Here is a 24416-nt window from a genome sequence, read left to right on the forward strand (position 1 = left end):
GACAGGCACCAGGAAATGGGACTGGACCTGTGGACATTTGTTTGTACGGCGTTGGTCCAATGCGATGGCCAAGTGGAAGGTGAAATTACTGTAGTTAAAATAACTAATTAACTAACTAAATAAATAAATTAAAGCTACTACTGCCAGTGGTACACTAATAATAATATAAATATATAAATACGTTTAGTTTTTACAGCATTAATGTTAATTTTATGGAAGGTAATGGTGCTAAATTAGCACGAGTTTTAAATTGAAAAAGTGACCGCCGTCAAGTTAACATATTATTATATATTATTATTTTTTCATTATTATTTGTTGTTTTGAATGCACTCATAGTTCTTATTATTTTTTTAAATACTGTAACATTGCATTTCATCTGACAGTCTATAGTCAATGAGATGGTTTTGCACAAGAAAATCTAATGATATTTAATTATATATATGTGTGTGTATGTGTATTCATATTGACCCATAATTATAGTCCCATGAAATGATATTTACAATATTTTAGCATTTTGGGAAAAAGAAGTCTTTTCTCTTTATCCCGGGTTTGGAGGGTACCACATATCAGTTATCAACTGCCTTTGTCTCTAGTGAAACAATGTCGCACCATTGTTTTAAAACTCATTTGTTGTTATTTTTGAGGATAGTGTGGAGAACTGTCTGACAATAGCAACAAGAAAAAATATTTCCCCTTGGTTTGTTGCTGAGCTGAAGTCTAGTGGCTTCAAAAAAACAGTGTATCTGGACAACCTGAAGCGCTGGCAACCTTTGTGGCGGTTATATTACAAATCTCTAACACAGTTTGTCATTTAACAGCATCAGTAATCATTGTTTCTAACACTGGCACAGATTTGCCTCAAGCTGTGTCACCTTTGCATTTTGCATCATTGCGCTCTTCTCATATTATGAATCTCGTTGGGAAAGATAAAAACCCAGTGAGAGGAGTCCCGGTCAATAGTGTCACATGCTTTGTGATTTGATGAAAGGTTCTATTTGTGCAGCCTGATGCGTATGGCTCCCTAATCAAAGACTTATATTTCTGTGACAACTAAAATAAATTACTCCATTACAATCGCCCACCTGCCCTCTCCACAGTATTGATACCATTTTATTACCGGAGAGAGACAGATGGACAACGCTGAAGATTGTGGCGAGTTGTGGAAAGGCTTGAGAATGCGTGCCCGTGGCCATGTAATGTCATGTCACATTAGGGCCTGCACACAAAGTAATCAAATAAGATGATTAGAGAAAAAATTACACGTGCTCAGCCCCACAAACATGTCTGATATAACACATTGCGAAAGAGAACTCTATGGCCTGCGTTCTAGTATGGACTCGGCTCATTACAATACTTCAGCCAATTTAGGTCTGCAGGCTTCACTTCCCCCATCAGCAAGTGAAAGAGGGGAGAATTTGGTCTGAAAGCCCAATCACACACAGCGCTCTGAGTTCAGCAGGTGGGGAAGTAGCAGCAGCAGGCTCCATCAGGCAATAATACAAAGTTAATGATGCAGAATGGTGTCTTTCTCCATACCAAAGAAGACGTCAATACAGGATGTTTAAGAACGCTGTTCCTAATTACGCTTTTTAAATTCACCACTGACGTGATTGATGATTTCAAAGGGAGGCATTATTGATCCACTCCACAGACAAGTCCCATCGATTGCAAGTCTAGAATGAATAAAAGTTTCTCCCCCCCTCTCCCCCCTTTATCTCCCCCACAGAGACAGAGATTGTACAATCAGAGCATCAGTGTGACCTATATGGGTAGTTTAGGAGCTAAATCACCTCTTTTAAAAAGCAGCCTGAGCAAGGACGTATGGAGTCGTGATTACTGAATCGAGGGACCCGGCGGGACCTTCGGGGCGTTGCGTGAAACGCTAACAGTTAAATCTCCCCGCTCTCTCATTTGTCACACGTGGAAATTCATCCATCCATTCATTAATCTGTGGGATCCTTCACAAATAGCCTATCCGTGCTGGAGTTCTCAGCGTGACAAAGTTCAGGAGCGGCTGTTTTACAGACAGTCAGCCGGCTGTGCACCATCACGCCTCTCACTGCAATCAGCGGTGATGGAGTGATGGATGCTCTGACGCACTGACAGATTGTTTTTTTCCCATCTCTGCTCCCTGTTGACATGCCCCGCGGCTTGTGCTTATAATTCCATGAACCTTGTTATTGCTCATGAGGAGCAAGGTCTCCTTATTAGCGCAGAAGCTGCCAGTTATTCCCCGATCCTTCTCATCCCAGCTAGTAATATTATTAACAAGGTTACCAGAGCAAAACCTAGTGCAGGAGACAGTCTGCCTCTGACTCCAACCTGGTTCAGCCGTGAAATAATTCTGCACATTCAAGGAGAGTCGATCTATTCCCTATCAATGCGGCGTGTTCTGTTTGAATTACAGAAGACAAGATTGATTAGGAATCAACAGCACGCTGAACTGCAGCAGCAGAGAGAGGTTTTCCATCACACGGGGCTGAACCTCATTGGCAAGTGTACTTCACATGGCAAAGTGGGCTACAGCTTATGATTAAATGGTCTGCAGGCGAAGCCTTTTTGTCTTTTTTTAGAGAGAGAGAGAGCTCTTTCTGAAGGCCAAAGTTAATGCAGTCACAGAAAGAACTCTGATACACTCCCACGTGAAGTGGCCATGTGAGGAAAGCCCAGAGGGAGAAAGGGCCTTGAATGAATTTGAGAGAGAGAGAGAAAGAGAGAGAGAGAGAGTGGGTGAGAGGCAGATAGAGAGAAAGTTCAAACATTACTGATCCTCAAATATCCTTTTGGTTTCTGGTTCAATTGGAATTCAGCAGTAAGTGTCTGCTAAAAGCTCCATTTTTGTTGCCCTTCCATTGCTGCTGAGCTTTTAGAGTTAGATGATGACAGATTGTGAGCTACCTGATATCCTTCATCATCCTCCCCAGTGGAGGTGTTTGTTCCGCCCCGAGCAAGTCCTCGAGGACTAACAAACAGCCGGTGTGTTTGATGGACTATGGGGAGACATCTGCTCTGCCTGGCTTTGCTATGCAGAATGAAAACAACATGTTACAGTAATCAATCAATATGCAAACCGTGTCCTTTAGTCTGACGATTAACCTTACAGACGTCACGGTTATCAAGTCATTATATCAGCTTGTCATTGCGAATTCCCATTGAAGAGTTACAAGGAGTGAATGAGACAGCACGCAGTGTTTTTTTTTTCTTAGACTGGCATATTGCTTTAAGCACCGATGCTCGATATATCCTCAACAACACTGTCACAACTGTGCTTCAAGCACCCTCGGGGATAAGCTCTGTTCTGTGTACTCAAGGGACGAGAGGGAACGGAAAAGTCTGCAGAGTGCAATCTGATTTGTGGTTATAGGTGCCGCATCCCTCACAAAGTAATCTAGAGAATATCACCCCCGCCAAAAGATCCTTTGAACGCATTCATCCATTTTACGCTGTGAGTTGCCTGTGTCGGCAGGTGTGTGTTTGTGCATTGTGATGAGCCGATCTGGAGCTGCCGTTGGCTGACTGTAGCCCCTGAATGTCCTACCTGCTGTGGACAGATAGTTCCCAAGCTGGGCTCCAGGGATCTTCCGGGAGTGACACGAGGCTTTCTGCGAAGTAATGCACAACTGCTTTTTTATTGTTATACAATGTAGATATATTTTACATATTAAAATGGCGTCCAGACCTGTAGAGTTGAATGATTTCATCTCTCATAGTTCCTCTAAATTGAATTATGTTCCATCTCATTCCTTGGCCTTTATTTATTTATTTCCTTAGTGTCTTGCTCTTATGCAATCATTTTGTGATCACCCCATAGACCCTGACCTGCCTTTAGTGATGCAGGTAGTAAAGCTAATACTACTGCTGCAGCCTTAATTAAAACTCTTGATTCTTGATTCTTCTTGGTGTACATCAATGTTTATCAATGACATACACTAGGCAATTACATCAAATTGTTTAAATCATGTCAAGAAAGAAACATTTAAACATGCTTTTCGCATTTTTTCGCAAGACTACCTGATAGGACAGATTAGTTGTGGCACACATAGTGTTTTTGCAGTTAACATATTGGTCGCTAGGTGGAGGTGTAGCCCTCACAAAACATTTATAGACGCTCTTGAGAGCGTTTGAGAGCGGAAGCTGTTTCTCTTCGATCAAAACAACATGGTTTCACCCGACAGGCAATGTGATAGTAAACAAGCGGACCGCATGTTGCATGATAAATACTGTTTTATTAATTGAAACCCAGTCTTTTCTGTTGTCGGAGCTCAATGGCTCTCAGGGTGTGCGCTCGTGTTTTCAGAGACTCCGCCGTCTTGTCCAAACGGCTCGTTGTATCGTCTCGACAGGAAAGTGCGTCATGGTTTCTGTCAGCGGGTCAGTCACTGCAAGGTTATTCTGCTGCTGTTTTATTTTATTTCATTTATTTATAGCAAGGAACCCCAACTGGTTATTTGTTTTAAAACATGTGATTAATACAACGTGGAAATGCGGAACCTTTTCTTCAGTAGCGTACAATCTGAAACAAGCTAACATGTGCTAATACGTGGATGATGATGCTACTGTGTGATGCTCTTAATTAGCTCCAGTTAAGATACTGTCACATAGAAACGATGTCAGTTTATTTTTCACACATATATGTAACTCCTATATGAAGAGACAATTATGTGATTTTTCCATCAGTGTCTTCCCTAAGTTACTGCTTGACCTGACATGACAACGCCCCCATCACTGAAAACACCGCCCATTCCTTATTGAAATAACATAACTATATTTAACTTCACGCAATGTTTATACTTACTCTCTTGGTAACTCTGGGTATATTTAATAACCTCCTCCTCCAAAAAACCTATGTTATTATTTAATTTGGATGTTTTAGCTTCACTGCAAAGTGATGCGAGGTTGATGTAGAAGGCTCAGAGTTTCAGGTCCAATAAATCATGGTCCAGATATAAAACGTTATGAAACTGGTGAGAAACTTGAAGGAGTGTACAGGTAGTAAGACAGAGGACTTGAATATATCTTAAAATATACCTGGAGAGGATCTTTAAAGAGTTGTCTTGATTAATCTATGCTACTTATTTTCATTACAGATTCATTTTTCCACCCACTGATAAATATAAATAATAAACTGTTCATCACAGTTTTGCCGAACCCAATGAAAATAATGTCTTCTGGTTCTTCTTGATGTCCCTCAGACAGCGTACCCTTAGTGATAGATAGATACTTTATTTTTATTTGTAAAATTATTGAAAGTAAAAACTAAGAAATCACATGTACATAAGTGTTGACAGCCTTTTCCATGAAGATCAAAATTGAGCTCAGGTGCACCCTGTTTCCACTGATCATCCTTGAGATGTTTCTACAGCTTAACTGGAGTCCACCTGTGGTGAATTCAGTCAATTGGACATGATTTGGAAAGGCATACACCTGTCTATGTGAGGTCCCACAGCTGACATTGCATGTCAGAGCACAAACCAAGCATGAAGTCAAAGGAATTGTCACAAATCTGTGGAAGGCAGCAAGATTTCCGTGCTTTAAAGCACAGTGGCCTCTATCACTATATAAATGAGAGAGGTTCTGAAACACCACAACTCTTCCTAGTGTTTAAAAGGGCCCTAGTCATGGAGGTGATCAAAAACTCACTTGGAGTTTGCCAAAAGTCACCTGAATGACTCTCGCACCATGAGAAACAAAATTCTCTGGTCGGATGAAAGGAAGATTGAACTGTCTGGCATGAATACCAGACGTCAGGTTTGGAGAAAACCAGGCACCGCTCATCACCAGGCCAATACCATCCCTACAGCCAAGCATGGTGGTGGCAGCATCATGCTGATGTTTTTCAGCGGCAGGAACTGGGAGACTATTCAGGATAGAGAGAGAGAGATGAATGCCGCAATGTACAGAGACATCCTGGATGAAAACCTGCTCCAGACCTCAGACTGGGCAGCGACCCTAAGCACACAGCCAAGATTTCAAAGTAGTGGCTTCAGGACAACTCTCTGCATGTCCTTGAGTGGCCCAGCCAGGGCCCAGACTTTAATCTAATTGAACATCTCTTGAGAGGTCTGAAAATTGCTGTGCATCGATGCTTCCCATCCAAACTGAAAGTTTGAGAGGTGCTACAAAGACGAATGGACAAAACTTCCCAAAGATAGGTGTGCCAAAGTGTAATGGGTACAGGCTGTGAATACTCGTGTACATATGATTTCTTAGTTTTTTATTTTTGACAAATTTGCAAAAATGTCAAAACATTGTTTGTGCAATTATGGCATGTTGTGTGTGGAACTTTGAAGATGAATTTAATCCATTTTTGAATCTGCTGGCTGACCTAGATGACTAAGAACCTTCACAGACGTATGTTTATTGAGTGACTAATTAAGTTTAGCAGTAATGTGAACTACTGATATTGATATTAATAATAATAAGTGAAGTAATAAGTGTTTCTCATCGTACATGATGTGTCTCCTTAAGGCTTTGTTGCTCCTCTGATGTCACTTGTTGACTGTTGACTGTGACATACTAGTTTAGCACTAAGGAAGCTAGACTAGACTAGGACCCCCAGCCTTGGATTTCAAGGTGATTCAACTTGTCGATCAGTGACATCTCTCAGTTGCGCCAGCCGGCTGAGCAAACGAGTGTATGAGATATTTCCTTTCTCACAGGTGTAGAACAAACAACGTGTCTGCTTCTTTTTGGTCACAGTCTGCCTTCACTGACCTCAATTCATCAGTTGAATAAAAGCCAACTAGAAGAAGACAATTATGTAACTCCTGCACAATACGGAAAACGTTGCTCCATAACTCGTGTTCAAATACTCCACATAATACTTTTAATGGGTGACGATGTAAAGTATTTCTGTTATTCCCAAAGAAATACACACCAAGATCTTGCATTGATGATTTGAGAGTCTGACCACTGTGCAAAGCCTTTTCCAGCACGTCCCAAAGATTCTACATGAGGTTAAGGTCTGGAGTCTGTGGTGGCCAGTCCAAGTGTGAAAATGATGCCTCATGCTCCCTGAACAACTAGTCCACAATTTGAGCTCCATGAATCTTGGAATATGCCTGTGCTACCAGGGAAGAAAAAATGTGTTTTCTTAAGGCTACACAGCTGTTAAGTCCCAATCCCTTGAGTTTCCTTCTCGTTGTACATGTGGAAGTGCTCTTGTTGCAGCTGAAAGATAATCACCCTCTTCAGTAATTATCCAATAGGAGGCTTGTGCCTCTTTGCTTCGTTAAATCCAGGTGGAGATGTTTTTTTTGGCCAGGCATTGTATTTAGTTGGAATAACATATGTCTGTGATCATACTTATTCAATTCATTTTTTTATTTATTTTTTTTTTTACGAGAAACTTCACTCTATTGTATCACACAGTATTAACATCCAAGCAATGAAATCAGTCATTAACTGCAGCCTTGCTGGCAGCGAAGTGATGTTGATGTTGATGTCTTAACAGGAAATTCTGCCTGCAGCCGAGGAGGGAGGAACGGATTTATCTTCACTCCTGCTTGTTTTATTGCATCAGAGGCATTTCTCAACAGACTGATGAAAGGGAGTCCAGCAGAGGCAGACGGCAACATTTATCGCCTTCGAGCCTCAGTTCCACCAGACAGCGGTAACCAGACCACTGCCTCAGAGATTTACATCTCTAAACTCGTCTGATCGTTCTGGCCCAGCCTTTTTCCAAAAACTGCAGACGTCACCCCGCCACCACTCTGATGTTCTGACTCATTTTATACCTGATGTCGCTTTTATTGTCTGCCTAATGATGGATTGTGTGTCTCTTCTTTTAGGTGAACAATTAAATTTATTGCTGAGACATCCAGATCAGCCTGACAACGCGAAGGTTCTGAAAGTGGCTATAATAGGTGCACCGAATGCTGGGAAATCCACGCTATCCAATCAGCTCCTTGGCACCAAGGTCTTTGTCTCTCTTTTACCCCTGCATGTTATATTCTATGTGTGCTACAGTGGAGGTGGTTTTGCTCGCTTTGTAAAGTCAATCATTTCTTAAAGGTGTTTGCTGTGTCCAAGAAAGTGCACACTACGCGTTCACGTACACTGGGCGTCCTGACCGAGCATGACACACAGATAGTAAGAGCCTTTTCACATTCATCCTCTTATATTTGAATAGGACTCAAAAGCAAAATGCTTCCATCAATAAATGTGTTTTTTTTTTTTTTTTTTTTTGTAGATTTTGCTAGACACTCCTGGTCTGACCACCCCATCCAAAGTCAAAAGGTGCTTTTCTTGTTTAGATAGTTGTTATTGTAAAGTCACAGCCTCCATGTGGGTTTATTGTCCGGTGGCTTATATGAATGGACCTTCTGTCTCCACAGACACCAGCTGGAGAAGTCTTTGCTTGTGGATCCCTGGAACACTGTCAAGGAAGCTGACATAAGTATGACATGTTTACTCTGAGCTGGTTTTCTTCTTGATACTTTGTGATGATTCAACAAGGACAGCGGACTGCAGAGCTGAGTTTGAAGGGCTTGTGTTTATTTCCAGTGGCAGTTATGGTGGACGTGTCAGACAGATGGATGTCCAGCAGACTTGACTTTGAGGTGCTGAAATGCCTGGCTGGGCACCCGGAGATCCCAGCGATACTCATTCTCAACAAGGTACTGTTTAACAGAATAATCTATGCTGTTGACGCGATCATCAAGCCACATTCACTTAGACAGAAACCTGAAGGTGCTGAGTAGTCCGAATCACAAAGACTCTGTCAGTCAGTGCATCAGACTACCTAATGTTTTTTTTGTTTTTTAATAATTTTACTATCTTATGTATAATTATTTTTGTGAGCTTTTCTCGTGGTTCATTGACAGTAATGATATACAGTGTAGTACACAGAACAGGGACGTCTGTACTGCTGAGTTTTAAAAATGCCCCCTTTAATCTTCTGCCGTTAAGGTGGACTTGGTGAAGGCTAAGGACAGGCTGCTTGATGCCACGGCGCTGCTGACGTGTGGAATGGTGAATGGACACAGAATACGGGTCAGATCGGTGATCAAGCCTCCGTGGGCTGAGAAGAGGTCAGAGAGGGAGTCGGAGTTACCGCCTGATGACGACAACGCCGCAACCGAGGACAAGTCCACGCTGAGCAAAGAGCAGCTGATGACACTGAGGAACCAGCAGGGCTGGCCCCACTTCAAAGATGTCTTCATGCTGTCCTCTGTGGACGCGGAGGACGTGGAGACGCTAAAGGTAAATATTTGATGGTCGCAGCTGGAAGAAGTTCAAAATATCTGTTATGTCACTGTATCAACACTGAAATACATCTTATTAAGACGATAGAAATAACATTAATAAAATAAAGCTCAAGGCAAATTGTGTAAAAGATTTTACATTTTTACATAAAGTAGCGTTAATTTTTATCTTTTCTATCACGTAGAGCTACTTCAAGACTGTGGCTAAGCCTGGGCCATGGCAGTATCACAGTGAGGTCCTGACTGACCAGAGTCCAGAGGATGTCTGCACCAGCATCATCAGGGAGAAGCTCCTGGAATATCTGCCCCAGGAAGTTCCCTATTCAATGACACAGGTGACTAATGCACTAGTCCTACTGGGACACTCTTCACTCACACGTGATGGTGAAGACGACAGTAAACTGACTGAAGCCTTTTCAACTTACTACACTGATTATGTGGCACAGTAAATGTCCTCTAAATGAAGTCCATGTTCAGACTTTGCATCAACATCTGACACGGGTCCAACTACAGGTGTTCAGCTTAGAGCACCTGTGTTCACACTGGCACTGAAATCAGGGTTTCAGTGGACTTTTAAAAAGTCTAAAATTTGATAATCCCAATTTAAGGCCTTAAAAAAATCTTAAAGGATATTTTGCACCGTAGTCAAGTCTCGAATCCATACGTCCATTTACCGCTTCATTCACTTTGTATTAAATGCAGTGGTGGCGTTCACAGTTAATTCCATGTAGTTAGACTTAGACTTAGATCATTGAGGGATATTACTTTTTCACCGTAAACACTCAAAACCCCAAGAATATAAATAAGATCAAATAAAATAGCACTTAGCAGTATACAGAAATAAAACTACACATGAGACCCAAAAGTGGAATCCAGAGTTCAGCCCGGTTCTGAATGTACAGTATCATCCCTTCTGGCCTATTATGTTTCTGTTCCTCGTTAGTGGAGCCCACCACAGGGATGTCCTGAGTTAATAGTTGAATTACGATAAATCTTGTTATTTTGAAGGTAATTCTGGGTCTCCTATTTTCAGTATTGTTCATACTTCATGTAGGTCTTAAATTTAACCCATAATGTTCTTAAAATATCCACTTGTTCAAACTTGCAGAATCGCTGGAAATGCATCTTTACACGTGTCCCCATACAGCTACGAGGACCCAATATTTATAAAGACTCATTAGTAATAAACAGACAACACTCATGGTGCTTTTTCCATTCAGGTGATCATCTGTTATGGTATTTGTGGTATTGTATGTTTCTTATGAGTGTTTGAGGCAAAACTCTGTCCGCATGGGAGCTGTTGACCCAGGAGTCACTGTGTGCTCACACCAGCAAAGGAATGTGGTCCAAAGTGTCCCAGACCACCTCCAGATGAGGTCAGAGAACAGATCAGTCTGAAGCGTCCTCATGTGCATCCTGGGTGTGTTCACACCTCTTCGTTAAGGCGGTCTCTTTATTGTGAATGGATTGATCTGTGAGGATGTTAATGCAAGGTCTGAACAGTGTTATGTGTTGAAATATTGAAATGTATTGTGGTCTAGATTAGTTATTATTGGCACTTGTAGTGTTTCTAACGTAGACATCTCTCTCCCTCCAGTCTATTGAACTCTGGAATGATGGAGAAAATGGTGAACTTCATATTTCTGTGAAACTTCACACCTTCAAAGACACTCACATGGTAAGAGCTCACACACATTTATGATGTTTTTTTTATTATTATTGTGACATTATAAGGTCTAAACTTTCATTTATCCACTAACATTAAGCGCAGGCTCCAGAGCTCTTTGCTCATTCGTTATGTGACAAAAAATAATAAATCTAATATGACGTCTGGGTGAGTTTAAAAGAATGAAACTAAATGCTTGTCAGCACCTCTTTTTTTCCACATGTAATTTGAACATTTATCATACATATCACTGACCTTGTGGCTGGCTCATAACATTCTTATATTCCTCTCACCTGTAGCCTCTCTGACGGCTTCTAAAACGTGTTTACCATTCTCCCATATCCTCCAGGTTCCTTTTTCCTTGTGTTTTAGCCCCTAAATATTTGAGCAGCCTTTCTAAAGCCATTCATATTTGATGACAAAAGAATAGCTAAAGCAGCGACTGTGGTGCTGAAACGTTTCAAGGCCAGTGACCTCCGAGAGGAGTCACTCAGACCAGCTCTCACACGCAGTGACGTCACATAGATGTGTGACTGGCAGACAGTGAATTTCATCTATTGTGTGAACTCTTCCCAACACAAAGCTGGCCTGTCTTTGAATATATATATATATAAACACATTGATTCTTTTAGGAATTTAGCCTTTAAGATGAAAAACAAGGTGCACACAAAGCTAGAGAATACACTTTCTTTTCATATGAATCATCGGAGTAACAAAACGTGTAATGGGACATTTTTAATTAAAACGCGTCAGCGTTGCCAAGCTATTCTTGTCCCGTAGACACGGTTAAGATTTATTTAGCAGGTCTTGGGTGTTTTATCACAGAAAGGTAACAGGGCATCGTCTCTTAAAATAAAGCACCAAGAGCTGAACGTTCTGCGGTGTTACTGACGCTGTTGCTCTTTCTCTGGTCTGCAGAAGATGGTGATCGGCCCAGCCGGCCGGAGGATAGCGCGGATCGCCGAAGAGGCTGGCAAGGACCTGAGTAGAGTCTACCTGAGGGACGTAAAGCTGAAGATCTCAGCCAAGCTCAAGAAGTGAAGAGGACGGAAGGGCTTTAATTGGGAAGTCCTGAAGAGGTGGAAGCAGATCCTGGTGGATTTTCAGTGACACTTCTTGTACCTTTCCTGCGCCGAGGACAGAGCTTTAGCCGAACGGGGGATAAGGCGCCCTCACGAGTCTGACGTGCAGAGCTGTGAGCTGGCATATACCATAAACCCACAGCCTCGCAGCTCCCACTCACCTGGCGCTACTTTTAGGAGGAGAAGTTGTGCTCTAAGTTGACTTTTGCATCGTCTGCGTCCTCATACAGCCATTGTTAAATGTAACATAGACACGTAACCGACAAGAAGCCACGACTCCATGCGGACGTTTCACGAATATATCACATAGTTGAATAAACACGTCGTGCGCAATCTGCAGAATAAACTAATGTATCACCGACTGTTATTGAGCTGTGGCATATTTCAGGTAGCGGACGCGACCCGGGCTCTCACCAGATGGATGTTTTGACACTAGTTAGACGGCGCGTTCATGGCTGAGCGGGCCTGGCGAGCCGTGAAAAGGCCGATGGTTTATCTTTGGCTCTCAGAGCTTTTTAGTTGGCGGGCGCCTCGTGCAAACACTGAAGATAAACTGAAGCGGGACCTGCACAGTCATGTTCGCTCGAAACGTCCCCGACGCGCCGTCCAAACCCTGCTCCCCCAACTCCCACATCACTTTAGCCTTCCCCGCCGCCTTTGAAGCGTAGCCATCCGTCCCCGCGTCTATCACTTTTTGTTCTGCTGCTGCTTTCTTCCTTTTCTCCCCTCTCTCCTCCTCCTCCTCCCCTCTCTCTCTTTTTTTTTTTTGGCTCTTTTAAAGCCCGGCTCGGGGCCCCCGGGGGCTGAATTGTCTCCCTAATGGATGGCAAAATGGAACACTAACCTGATGCTAAAATGGGTCAGATAATGGTGATTAGATTCATTCCCGCTGCCTGTGAGTTAACTCGGCGGTTACTCTATCCGGGGCATCTTGATGAATAACCAGCTAGTGGCCTAAAGCGAGGGAGAGAGGGAGGGAGGGAGGGAGGCTTGAATGTCTCACAGAAGCTGCATCAGCCCCTGAAGCCCTCCGTGCTCTCTACGACGGCTGCTTCCCAGTGATTAGACGAGCCGGTTACGCAGCAGAGATCTGCACTCAGACAAGCCAACTGCAGCTTGAACACAGTAAAGCCGACGTACGTCGCCTTGACGCAACCCTTCGCTTTAATTTAGTTTTTACCAAAAATAATATAATAATCAGGCACTCACTTGAGAACTATCAGCTTTATTTTACATGCATTTCATTCCAAAGTGTGGTTAAAAAATAAATAAATAAATAAAAAACCTCCAGAAGCTCACGAGTAAACACATCAGTCCCCGGCGTGTCCTCCTGGTCTCGACGACAGTGAGCGAAGGCCGTGTAACCCTTACCATTACTAAAACTCAGTAATGGTAACGGTTTGACGGCCCCCCTCTACGGCGTGTCCATCCCTCCGTCAGTCAGCCGCTCGGAGCCGGAGGAGGAGGGGGGATGTAACCCTGGATAGTACATCATCTATACTGTAGTGTCTCTATAATAAACTTACAGTATAAGATGATATCCTGTCCAGGGAACAAGACATTATCATGAGCAGGGAGTGACTTCCTGCTGTGTTTGTAAATCTGCGAGACAAAGGAAGATTAGCGAAGCTTGAAAAGATATGAGTGAGCATTGAACAAACATCCTGTCCGTCACACACTCACCTCTCCGTGTGCGGCGGGTTCCTCCTCCACAACCTGTTTAACGTCTGCTTCAGGGTCTCCTAACCGGTCTCCTGCTGGGCTCTGGCACTTAAAGGCCCCTCTAGCTCATTAGCATACGGCGATGACATCTGGGGTGGACTTTCTTCTTATCTGCCCCTAACCTGATTGCCCCTGTCCAGTCGGTGGGCCCACACCCATCGCTACACCCGGCTGGACTCTGCAGAAGAGTTGCACGCGACTCCCAGTTTTACTTCACACTGCATATACAGCGCGCTGCTCTGTTACAAATACTGCACGTGCACACAACTTTTAGGAGTTAGGGCACATGTGTAATTCTTTTCTCCAGCTCCAAATATTTCTTCTTATTCTCCCAAAATGTTGCTCCATCTCACTTGACCTTTCTCGCTCGCAAACGTCTAATTAAAGGAACGCAGCAGCCAAAATGGGGTCTATTATATATATTTATATATAAAAATAAATAAATAAATATATATATATAAAAAAAAAGCTGGGAGCTTCATCTCACACTGTGGTAATAAATCTAATGTTCTCCATCTCTTCAATCCTCCGACTCTCACAGGCTTTGGATTTATGTGTGATGGTTTCATGGATTGGAATTTAATACTACGATATGTCAGCTGATATCACGTTCTCCGACTTATTAAACGCAGTGTATTTCTTTTCCAGCTCGACTGCAGGATACGGACAGCCGAGGTGTGTTTTATATGTATGTATTTTTTATTAGACATATCGCATCAGATTCACGGCATCAAATTACTCGTGGACTCGTTTATGTGCGGGTTTTTGAGGGGTTCAGCTCTCCCACCTCCTCAGAAACATACACTTCAAAATCCAAAATGGCCCCGGACGCTTGTTGAGCTGTAAAACGAACACGTGTTGTGCAGGATATACGCAAGACCACACAACATGGCCAGATCTTTGTGACTCCTCAAGCAGCACTGATGACCACGTTAATGTAGACGTGTCCATTATTAATCATTATTGTGGACACCATGTTGTATAGGAATGAGCAGAGTTGGCTGGGACGTGACTGTTTGTCCCGGTTGCACATTGCTTGGTTAGGGTGTGGGATCTGGTCGGGGGTGTGAGAGGTGCTGCTGCAGCCGCAGATAAAGGTGGACGTAGGACTATCGGGGTGGTTTGGTTCGCCTCCAGCTCTTTATCTGCCACAGAAATGCTTGCACTCTTTTTACGACCCTGCGTTTGCGTTCGTAGATAAGTTTTTTTCTTTTTTCTTTTTTATTCTTCGGTGTCCGTGAGGACAACACGAAGCCCGCAGCCATCGCTCAGTAATCAGGGGAAACGTGTTGGAGATTTGCCTAAACTCGTACGTGAAAGGGAATAAAAGGTTTTCTTTTTTATGTGAACCGTCAAACATCAAATCCATTACATCATGTAGTCCCCCCCCCCATCCTCCATGTGTTTCTCACCCCTAATCCTAATGCCACAGGTACATATCAGAGAAAGAAAAACAAAATGCAACACTGGGGATGTAATTATTTAATACAAGCTCGATAATTCACAATAAGGACAAAGTGAGAATGAAAAGTGATTTTTCAGTCGTCCAGGTCATTGTGTCTAAATAAACAAAACAACCAGACGTGTGAGCTTTCACCGCTCGACTCAGTCCAGGTACCTTGGATTCAACTTTGTTTTTCCAGAGATAACTAATGAATGTAGAAGTGGCTCCACGTGGCAGCCAGCAGCTTGAACCATTTTAGCAAATTAAGCAGTTGTTTATTAAATTATATCAAAATACCGTTTGCCTGTGGAGGATTAAATTTAAGGTTTATTGTTAAATACTATATGTGAGTATGAACATCAGGTACTTGACATATGGTCAGTTTATTACATCATTCATGGATACACTTCAGTCCTGCCTATTTATTCATTTATAAATGTGTTTACTACATCCGCTCTCTTTCACCTCATCCTCCCTTTTGCTGTACCTCACAAAGTCAATTTATTTTACTCACAGAGGTTCGTTACATTGGAATTCACATTTTCATTTAGCGAAAACATCTTTAATTCATTTTAAGTCCAGACTGAAGTTCTTTATAATACACCAAGACTCATAATAGCCTGAACACATATTGGTTTTACCCACAGTTTATTTTTTTTAAGCATTCTATTTATTTATTTATTTTGGTGTGGGAGTATCTTAAATCAGCCCAGTTAGGGTTTTTTTTGTTTGTTTTTTTTACATCCATGTCACTTCACGTATGTTGTTTTTTTCCGCTCCGTTATTGTCTGTGGATTATGGTTCAAATAGAAGAATACAAGTTTATGAACTATGACGCATTATTAGAGGTTATTCCTGACCTCTTTGATAAGACATTTCAAGAAGTAAAGCCGGGGGCATGGCCATTGTTCTTTGTTCTTCTTTCCTCTCCCAGTGCAGGCCATGCAAAGATAACATACGCTGACTGGAAGAGATACCGTCATCTAGGAGCCCCCATAACTCAGTGGCCCGATCCACAGACTGGAATCTTCTGAACTTCTCAACGGTAAAGTGGTGCTTACACAATCACAAAGTCATACATCAAGGGAACGCTCACTGCAGAGTGAACACAGTGCTATCAGTATTAGAATAATGACTTAAACTCAGACTAGACGCTCCTTGTCCAGATTTAAAATGTTTTCTTCCAAAGAAATTCCCTGACAGTGACGTTGGAGAAACGCAATAAATCATATTAAGTAACGTGACACTGTCAAGGCTACGCACTCACGTTGTTAAGAGGGACATTTCATAGAATTTGACTCCACCTTTTACACTTTCCCCTTAAAATATGTAGTAGCAAGTATGAGCGTCCGACAGTACGGGGATGGAGTGACGGCTTCCTGGAATGTGGAAATGATCTTCAAGAAAAAAACAACACTCCACGGAAAATGATTTGCAGACACTGTGGGCGTAGTAGAGATGTTTAGAAAGTGTTGCTGTTTGGATCCTCTGTTGGAGTTCGTGGCCGTGGCTGCCCCCTTCAGGACAAACACAACAAACTCCTTAAAAGACACAAAGTAGCTCTTTATTATTCATTTACACAAACAGTTCCAGTCAGTCTGAGTTGGGAGAAACTGTTTCAGCGAGGAAGAGTTTCAGGATGTGACTTCACCACTGTGACCTCTGACCTCTGGCAGTGAGTGTGCTCGGATTAGCGGCGTCCAGAGGACACATCTGCTCCCCCGCTGATGGACTGTGTTCCATCTCTGCTGTCACGCTGCCAACAGGGACAGCAGCACACTAAACCACAGAGGCATTATGATGATGACGACCACGGTTCTCATCCTGTAATCATTAATCAGATTAGATTCAGACAGCCACACCTTGCGGGATTATTTAGGAATTTTTCCTCCCTTAAACCCCTTTAAAACCGGAACAATTTACAAAAAAAATAAAACTAAACCTTGCATGTGCAGCATTGTGACGCTCATGTAACAAAAGGCTTCCTCATGTAACAAATGGACGACGAGGCAAACGGTAAGTGGTAATTTTTTTAATTGGAGAGTGGCACACAACACAAGGATAACATGAACACGTGCTTACATTGCCATGCTGGATCAGTTTTCCAAAGGCCAGTGTTACAGGTGAAGACACAAGGGATATAATCTGACTAGATTAGGTTTATGACAGGCGGTTCAGATGAAGATGAGAGTTAAGGCGTAGGTTTTATAATGTTTGGTCATTCTCCTTAAAACGATAATGGGAGCAACAACAAGGTCTCACTATTCTGATTAGACGATCTTTGGCACAAATACAATGGCCAAAATAATGAGTGGAAATCCACTACGAATAGATGTAAAATCCTTCCTATAATGCTACGCTTTATATTCATCACCTACTTACACAGGAGTATTTTCCTTATATGTTTTGCGACATGTCCACGTACAAACAGAACGAGTAGAAAGAGGTAAATTCACAGCCGAACTACATCATTTCATCAACAAGACTGTCTTTTGTCCTACAGCGTAATATAACATCCCACGAGTACTTCTAAATTTATGATTAACAACCCGCACACTGAAGTATGAAGTCAACCCTTCCTAACAAAAGGCACTGTGGATGCAAATATACTTTAGTAAATAAAAGGAGCGTTACAGAACAGAGAGATTCATTATTGTTAATTATTTTGTTCAGATATGCTAAGGTGAAAAGTATTTTGACATCTCGTGAAGTTGGTTTTGTCCTCAACCACTTGGTCAGATTTTAATGGACAAAATCCTAACACACAGTGACTACAACTGAAGTGAAAATGATTCTGCTACACTTTTCTCCTATTAAAATGATTTGATTAGCTTTGAGTGAAGTATGACCCTTTTTTTTGTTTTTTTTTTTACCTGAGCAACTGTGGTTTTATTAAAACTGCAGAGACCGGAGCAAACGGTATGAAGGTTCAAGCTGATAAACTAAAACGACGACTGTCAGTGGATCCTTTATCAGGTGATGTGTGTCCACCTCCATCACCCCCAACACAACTGGCCGTTTGAAAGGAAAGAAACACACAAAGAACACATCAGAAGCCTGAGTGGATGGCGATGTCAACCTCGCAAACAAAAACGAGATGAACTTTGCACAGATCAAATAAACCACGAGCCTTGTGTTTATTTCATAGAAAGTATGGACTAAGTCATGACGTCATATCTGACAAACATTTATCACAGATTCTAAAAACTGGTTAATGATTACTCTGAAGCATGTCACTTAAAAAAACAGTGCACAGTAAGTTTGTTGGTACTGTGGCTAAACAATAACGACGGTGATATAAAAATACGACGCTTAGATTTAGAACATGACACAAATTAAGGCTCATTCAGACTGAAGACTCACATCAGCTTAAAATCCTGCAAAGAGGTTCTGCCATCTAGAGGTTGGATGTCCACACTACGAGTAATGATGAACTGCTGAACCATTAGTTTGGATATGTTTAGAATAGTGACTGATAACTCTGAGAAATGAAAGTTTGAAGCTGCTCTAAATGTTTATGTGTATCTGTACAATAAAGTGTGACAGGAAGTCATTCAATAAATGCTGATTATAACATTGAGATTACACATGAAAAAAATGGACCCTATTCTTCTTTTTTTTTTGTCTCTGACACTGCAACAGGCTACATGTAGAAATCAGACCTAATAAGTTTGGTTTGCAGCAGAAAATGTCACTGGTCCAACCGCTCCAACCCTACGCACACTTCACATCACCAACACGACTGACCTGAGCATCGACACCGCGCGCAGTGTCCGCAACCTATAACCTGCCAGCTTTCCAACTTCCGACTGATGCAACGTTAGACTTCAACTTTCAGAGCAAAGAGGCTTTTCTGTTAGTCAGCGTTTAGCGCTAAAGTTACAAAATATGTTACACGACCTGAACGAACAACATGTGAGTAGGAGGGAGACGGGGAAGCGGTGAGAGGAGCTGAATTAAAGCGCGGACCCTGACCGTCTGCTGTGCGCCACTTGAGGTAATACAGAAATGTTCAGCAGACCTGGCAGACGTCCAGGGTCTCTTTCGAGGGTTATCATTTCTAACTATGGCTTCGTGTTATACGTTTGCTTAACAATTGCCTCTGTGTTTAAACACAAGACAAGGCGTGAAGAGTAAACACTACTGTTAGTATAAGCAGACATTTCGAGTGCACTATTTAAACATCGTCCATCTATAACTGAGTCATATACTCTGCAGCCAAACCACTTTCCTTCGGTTTGGGCACTTGAGTGTTGGACAGGCACTACACATGAGAATGTGAAGACGACGTACTGCTAAGTAAAGATTATCATACAAGTGACTCAAATATCACTGATATAACGACTTACTGTACAATCACAGTGGGTGATTTTTTTTTTTTTTTTCGTTTTTGGTGAGCCTGAAGTATAACCACGGTTCATCAATGGAACAAGTACTATGTGAATACTCAGTAAGCTACCTGACTAACTGAGCTCTGAGCAGTAGATGAATGAGTGTGTAATGAAGAGGCCCGAGCTGGTACACTTTACTCCACTTCCAAAGGTGAATAAATGTCAAAACACCTGACAGAAAACAGTCCTCTCCAGACTCCAAGCAGACGTTTAGACAGCTCTGAGAGCCGTCCAATCATCAGACTGGTCTGTCATATTTCTGGACTCTGTTCCGTTTCACAGAACTCCAGACTTTTTTTTTTTTTTTTTTTAATCTCAGAACCCTTCAGCACCATTTTGGATGACTTGTAGGACTGGAAAGGACTTCAGTTTATAATCCTGGCTATATGGTAAGTTTGAGTGCTTCTAAAACAAGAACTAAAAACAACAAATGATACATACAGTCTGGCCCGTTGGAGGTAAGGCCCTGTGTTATCTTTCTTCTAGAAAATTAAAAACCTCTTAAAAGTATCTAAAAAAAAGAACTCTTGGTTGGTGTCAAGTGTTTCTGGTCAAAGGCAGTTGCATAAGGGGTCACAGGCTGAAAAAATGGTTTTCATTCTTGAGGCAGATACATGGCAAAAGATTCAGAGTTAACAAGTCTCAGATCTTGTACTTCACATGGCTACTTGGGCCTGAGGGCCGGTCATCTTCTGGAGCAGAGGCATCTGTGGGATCAGAGGACAGAGGCGTTCAGGGTTGTGTGTTGTGTTTTTTTCTTTTGAGTGTAGTTACATTAAATAATGAACCCGTGGCACAAATATGTATCAGGTAGAAAACAATCAATATGTTGAAGCAGAAGCCACAAGTTTTAAGAGTGACTACAGCGCCCCCTGATGGCAAAATGTCATCCCGCAGAATTACTACACCCTGATGCAACTGCGGTATTTAAAAGTCACAGCTGATAAATAATAATAATAATAATAATAATAATAAAAACAACAATAATAATAAACTAGAAACTGCCACTTCTTATTAAAATCCTAGAGGAAACACAGCTGATGAACTCTTATTTCAACTCTTACATCACAAACACCTGCTGTTTAAACTGGAGAGTGTAGACTTTTTATACCCAGTGAATGGAGGCAATATTCTAAAGCTTGGATAAAATCAACTGAAGGAAGAAGAGAAGCGGTTTAGAAAATCAGAATCATGGAGTATCTATGTAACGGTAACTCTTAAGGCTATGATAAACGATGCTGAAAAAGCTGACATGACCAAGCTGGTGTGGTGAATGTGTTGGCAAACAGTCCAGTTCTATTTCCACAACATGAAATTTCAGTTTCCAGTAATAACTATTATGCTTTGCCCATTCATAGGTGGTACAATTATCTATACAACTTCTCAGGGAGTACAGGAGAAGTGAATAGTAAATAGGACAGCATTAAGAGTCCTTCACATAAATTGCACATCTAGTACAAATATTAATCACACAAGGCATTTATACTGCTTTGTATCGGTTCTTATAAACACGTCACAAAACAGTGCCACACTCACCTTAGTTAGATCTATGCCAGTGAGGGCGTTGACAGAGACGGGGAGCTCAGCTAAGAGGCGGTTCACCTCTCCAGTCACACGGCTGCCTTCTCCGCTCAGGATGACGATCTCATTGGTCCTGGCTAGAGGAGCAGCCACCTTACCGGCAATCTGAAAGGACACACCGGGCATATGCTGGTCACTTCCCATTCTGCTCATCTATATCAGAGGACTGAGGGGTTTTCATTGACAGGAGATATAGACAGCTTTGATCAATGGCTGTGCTGATGTCTAAACACCATTTTAAGACCTGCATGGGGGCAGCATTGCTCTAAATGCGACAAATGAAAGCAGATCGTTTCTCTTCCCCAGCGGTTCTTGTTTACATGGGACGTGGCAGCTGTACACGTGTCTTCAGAATACTAAAATGTTTTTTTACACAACGCATTTAATGGTTAGCCTTCATGTGAAAAAATCCTTTAACAGACAAGAAGTGGTGAAAACCCAATGTAACAAGACCAATAAACCAATGTGGTTGAAGTAGGTGTGTGGACCACAAACCTTGGGCAGAGCCTCCAGGACCAGAGCGGTTTTGGCTGCCTCGCCGTACTGCTGGTAGGCTTCAGCTTTCAGCCTCATCTTCTCAGCTTCTGCTTTCCCCACTGCTTCAATGGAGGCGGCCTCCGCCTCACCGACACAGCGGATCTTCTCAGCCTCGGCCTGTGCTGTTAGCACCTTCTTAATCCTGGGGGAGGGAAGCATCACACACACTGATTCTTTCTCTTTCTTTATGTTCTGTATTGTGTGAAATGTACATTCTTAGAGGGTCTTCCTATAAATATCCGTGGCACAGATGTGGGGCACACTTACTTCTGGCCTTCAGCCAGCTGCTGCATCTTGTAGGCTTCAGCCTCAGCAGGTCTCTTCACAGTAGCAATGAGCTCCTTCTCAGTGCGGTCGATTTCCTTCTCCTCAATGGTGATCTGCTTCTTCCTTTGCACCACTTGGATCTCAATCTCCTCCAGACGGATTTTCTGCTGCTCTTTGGCTGCCTGCAGCTCGTACGCCAGCTGGGCCTCTGCTTTCTAGAGAGGCAGGAGATTTTTTTTTATCTTTCTATTTATCTTTCATGTTTGCTGACAGTGTATTCCACCCAGTGCATTCAACTCGGTACCTTTGTGTTCACTTCCTGGTTGAAGGAGGCTTTCTGCATTTCCAGTTCTCGTTTGGAGTCGGCCATTTTTGTGTCCGCGACAAACTTAACGTCCATCATTTCTTTCTTACACTCAGCTTCCTGTAAAAGACATGGAGAGAAGGATAATGACGGGGGGGGGCGGATCAGATGCAGCTTTAAGCAATCTGAGATTGATTGCTTTGAAATGTGCTTCTCTTACCCTGATTCCAGCATCTCTCTCGGCTTCTGCCACTCCAATGTCTGCATCCCTCTGCACTGCAGCTGTCTGAGTTTTGCCCAGCGAGCTCAAGTACTCCACTTTATCATACACATCCTATCAGGAGGGAAAGGAAACAGTGAGGGGCTGCATAGAAGCAACTAAATTATTCAACTTACTAATAGCGACAGGAAACAGATATTCAAAAACGACATGAAGAATAAACTGAAAGCGACGCTCTCTGTCTCAAACCTTGATGGTGAAGCTGAGGATCTCGATGCCCATGCGGCCGACATCAGGTGCTGCCACTTCTCGCACCAGTGTGGCAAATTTGTCTCTGTCTTGGTAAATCTGCTCAACAGTAAGGGTGCCTGAAATGTAACAAAGTGTTATGTCCTCCTTGTAATAAAGTACCTTTATATAAAAATGTGACTCTCTGGAAACATTAAGTATATGTCAGGAGACCAAAATAGTCAAATTATAGATGACGTAGCTGCACACACACATTATCTACTGATTCTTTTACTATTAACGCGACACAAACAACAACACACAGTGACTGTGCAGGCTTGAGGAGCCACCCACCGAGGATGGCACGCAGGTGACCCTCGAGGGTCTGCAGGATGACACTCTTGATCTCCGTGACTGTCTTTCCCAGGAACTGCTCGCAGGCATAGCCCAGCAGTTCGTTTTCTGTCATCACCTTCACCTAGTGCCAATATGGACACAGATGGGTCAGCTGAACACACATTCACAAACACAGGTGCGCCCCACATGAAAGCATGATACATATTTGCTTTCGTGGCATCACCCAGCAAACATTTTCTGTCTGATCAGTGACCACAATTCGTTCTGTCCTGTTAACTTTTACATATATGTGTAGAAAACTAAATGTTTCAAACATAGAAAGTCTTACATTTAAAATGGGAATTTAAGGTAATCCTTCAAAATTCAAAATACATCAATGAAATGGATTAGTATTATTTCACTTATCTCTTATCAATCATCACGGTATATAAATCAGTGTAGACCAATAAATACTAACAAGAACATTTTGAGGGAATTAAAGGGGGAAAACATCAAATGGACAGTTAACATTAAAATAACACCACAGCAAAAATCTGTTGCAATGACTTGGGGTAAACATGAGGGCAGTCAGTGATAATTAAAGAGCTCGCTTAGAATAAAAAAAAAAAAAAAAAAAAAAAGGGATTAAGAAAGTTTTGGGTAGTACTCCACTGGAACTGTAAGAAAAAAGCAGAGTGAGCTTGGTCCTTAGGCGAAAGGTCTGCACAGAGTTTTGTTTTTCCACATGCACTCGTACCAAAACAGGGTAAACACAAAGACGGGAAAGATGGTTCTCATTCCAAGACACCGACACTTGTCTGAAAACAGAAAAGGCTGCAAGCCAGCCACACAAACACACAGGGCAGGTCAAACAGCAGGGGGAGTCGTGCCATGGAAAAGATCGGCATAGGGACTTGTGTGTAATGGCAATCTCTCGTCCTCAACTCCAGATTTTCTCCACTACCCTCCCAACCATCTCGTGATACCGCCCGTTCTCCTGTGTCCTCCAAACCCACAGCTCCTCAGAGATACAAAACGACTGAGGAGATCTATTCATATCTGTGACCAATCTGTTGGTCCTTTCCACTGATGTGTTTGGCTGCCAGCTCAAAGTAGACAACAATAGGCTGAAAGTCTCGATGCAGTATGTGATGGAGGAATGTAATTTATATCCAACTGGAAAATGTAACGTTAATATCCTAGATTAAGAAGTGGCTCGAGTTGCGTTTAATGATCTAGAATGTCCCCCCTCCAAGTCTAAACATGTCCCTTTAATTTAGGACACACACAACTCCTGTTGCCATGACACACACTCAACAATGGCATTGGCTTCGGTTGGACCAATCGGACGTTGGCCATGATCAGTGTCTCTGTGAAGTGAACTGTGTGAGAGGTTGTTCGGCTCCAAACAGTGGGTTCATTGTCAGCACAC

General features: G+C 42.4%; 2 protein-coding genes across 7 annotated transcripts in view; one reads left to right on the plus strand and one right to left on the minus strand.

Moving 5' to 3' along the window:
- On the plus strand, positions 1-19825 carry eral1 (Era-like 12S mitochondrial rRNA chaperone 1). 4 transcript variants are annotated; one of them, XR_007114292.1, is made up of 12 exons: positions 4127-4386; positions 7454-7612; positions 7791-7918; positions 8014-8091; positions 8192-8238; positions 8337-8398; positions 8506-8618; positions 8911-9204; positions 9392-9541; positions 10804-10884; positions 11791-15290; positions 16055-19825. XR_007114292.1 is itself a non-coding variant. In XM_047606566.1 (11 exons), exons 1-11 carry the CDS (start codon positions 16-18, stop codon positions 11911-11913), a joined length of 1299 nt encoding a protein of 432 aa, XP_047462522.1. In that variant the 5' UTR covers positions 1-15; the 3' UTR covers positions 11914-19825. The 4 variants fall into 4 exon arrangements, 3 of the variants coding, with proteins under 3 accessions (XP_047462522.1, XP_047462519.1, XP_047462521.1); XM_047606566.1 differs by lacking the exon at positions 4127-4386 and adding an exon at positions 1-79 and having other exon boundaries at positions 11791-19825; XM_047606563.1 differs by having other exon boundaries at positions 11791-19825.
- The window catches only part of LOC125020921 (flotillin-2a), a 16466-nt gene continuing 10031 nt past the window's right edge, over positions 17982-24416 (minus strand). For all 3 annotated transcript variants that reach the window (XM_047606568.1, XM_047606567.1, XM_047606569.1), the window contains 8 exons: positions 23003-23126; positions 22670-22788; positions 22421-22534; positions 22201-22320; positions 21897-22111; positions 21588-21771; positions 21048-21197; positions 17982-20218 (listed from right to left, as the gene is read on the minus strand). In XM_047606568.1, coding sequence (XP_047462524.1) covers positions 20168-20218; positions 21048-21197; positions 21588-21771; positions 21897-22111; positions 22201-22320; positions 22421-22534; positions 22670-22788; positions 23003-23126 — 1077 coding nt within the window. In that variant the 3' untranslated portion in view covers positions 17982-20167. The remainder of the gene's footprint in view (positions 20219-21047; positions 21198-21587; positions 21772-21896; positions 22112-22200; positions 22321-22420; positions 22535-22669; positions 22789-23002; positions 23127-24416) is intronic.

This window comes from Mugil cephalus, chromosome 15 (genome assembly GCF_022458985.1).
Source record: "Mugil cephalus isolate CIBA_MC_2020 chromosome 15, CIBA_Mcephalus_1.1, whole genome shotgun sequence".
NCBI classification, from domain to species: Eukaryota; Metazoa; Chordata; class Actinopteri; order Mugiliformes; family Mugilidae; genus Mugil; species Mugil cephalus.

Excerpts from the sequence above, each read along its gene's own strand:
- eral1 (XM_047606563.1), top strand. The coding sequence starts at position 4,266 with ATGGCTCTCAGGGTGTGCGCTCGTGTTTTCAGAGACTCCGCCGTCTTG. Across the intron at positions 7,919-8,013 it reads ATCAGCTCCTTGGCACCAAG|GTGTTTGCTGTGTCCAAGAA; the intron begins GTCTTTGTCTCT and ends CATTTCTTAAAG. Across the intron at positions 8,399-8,505 it reads TGTCAAGGAAGCTGACATAA|TGGCAGTTATGGTGGACGTG; the intron begins GTATGACATGTT and ends GTTTATTTCCAG.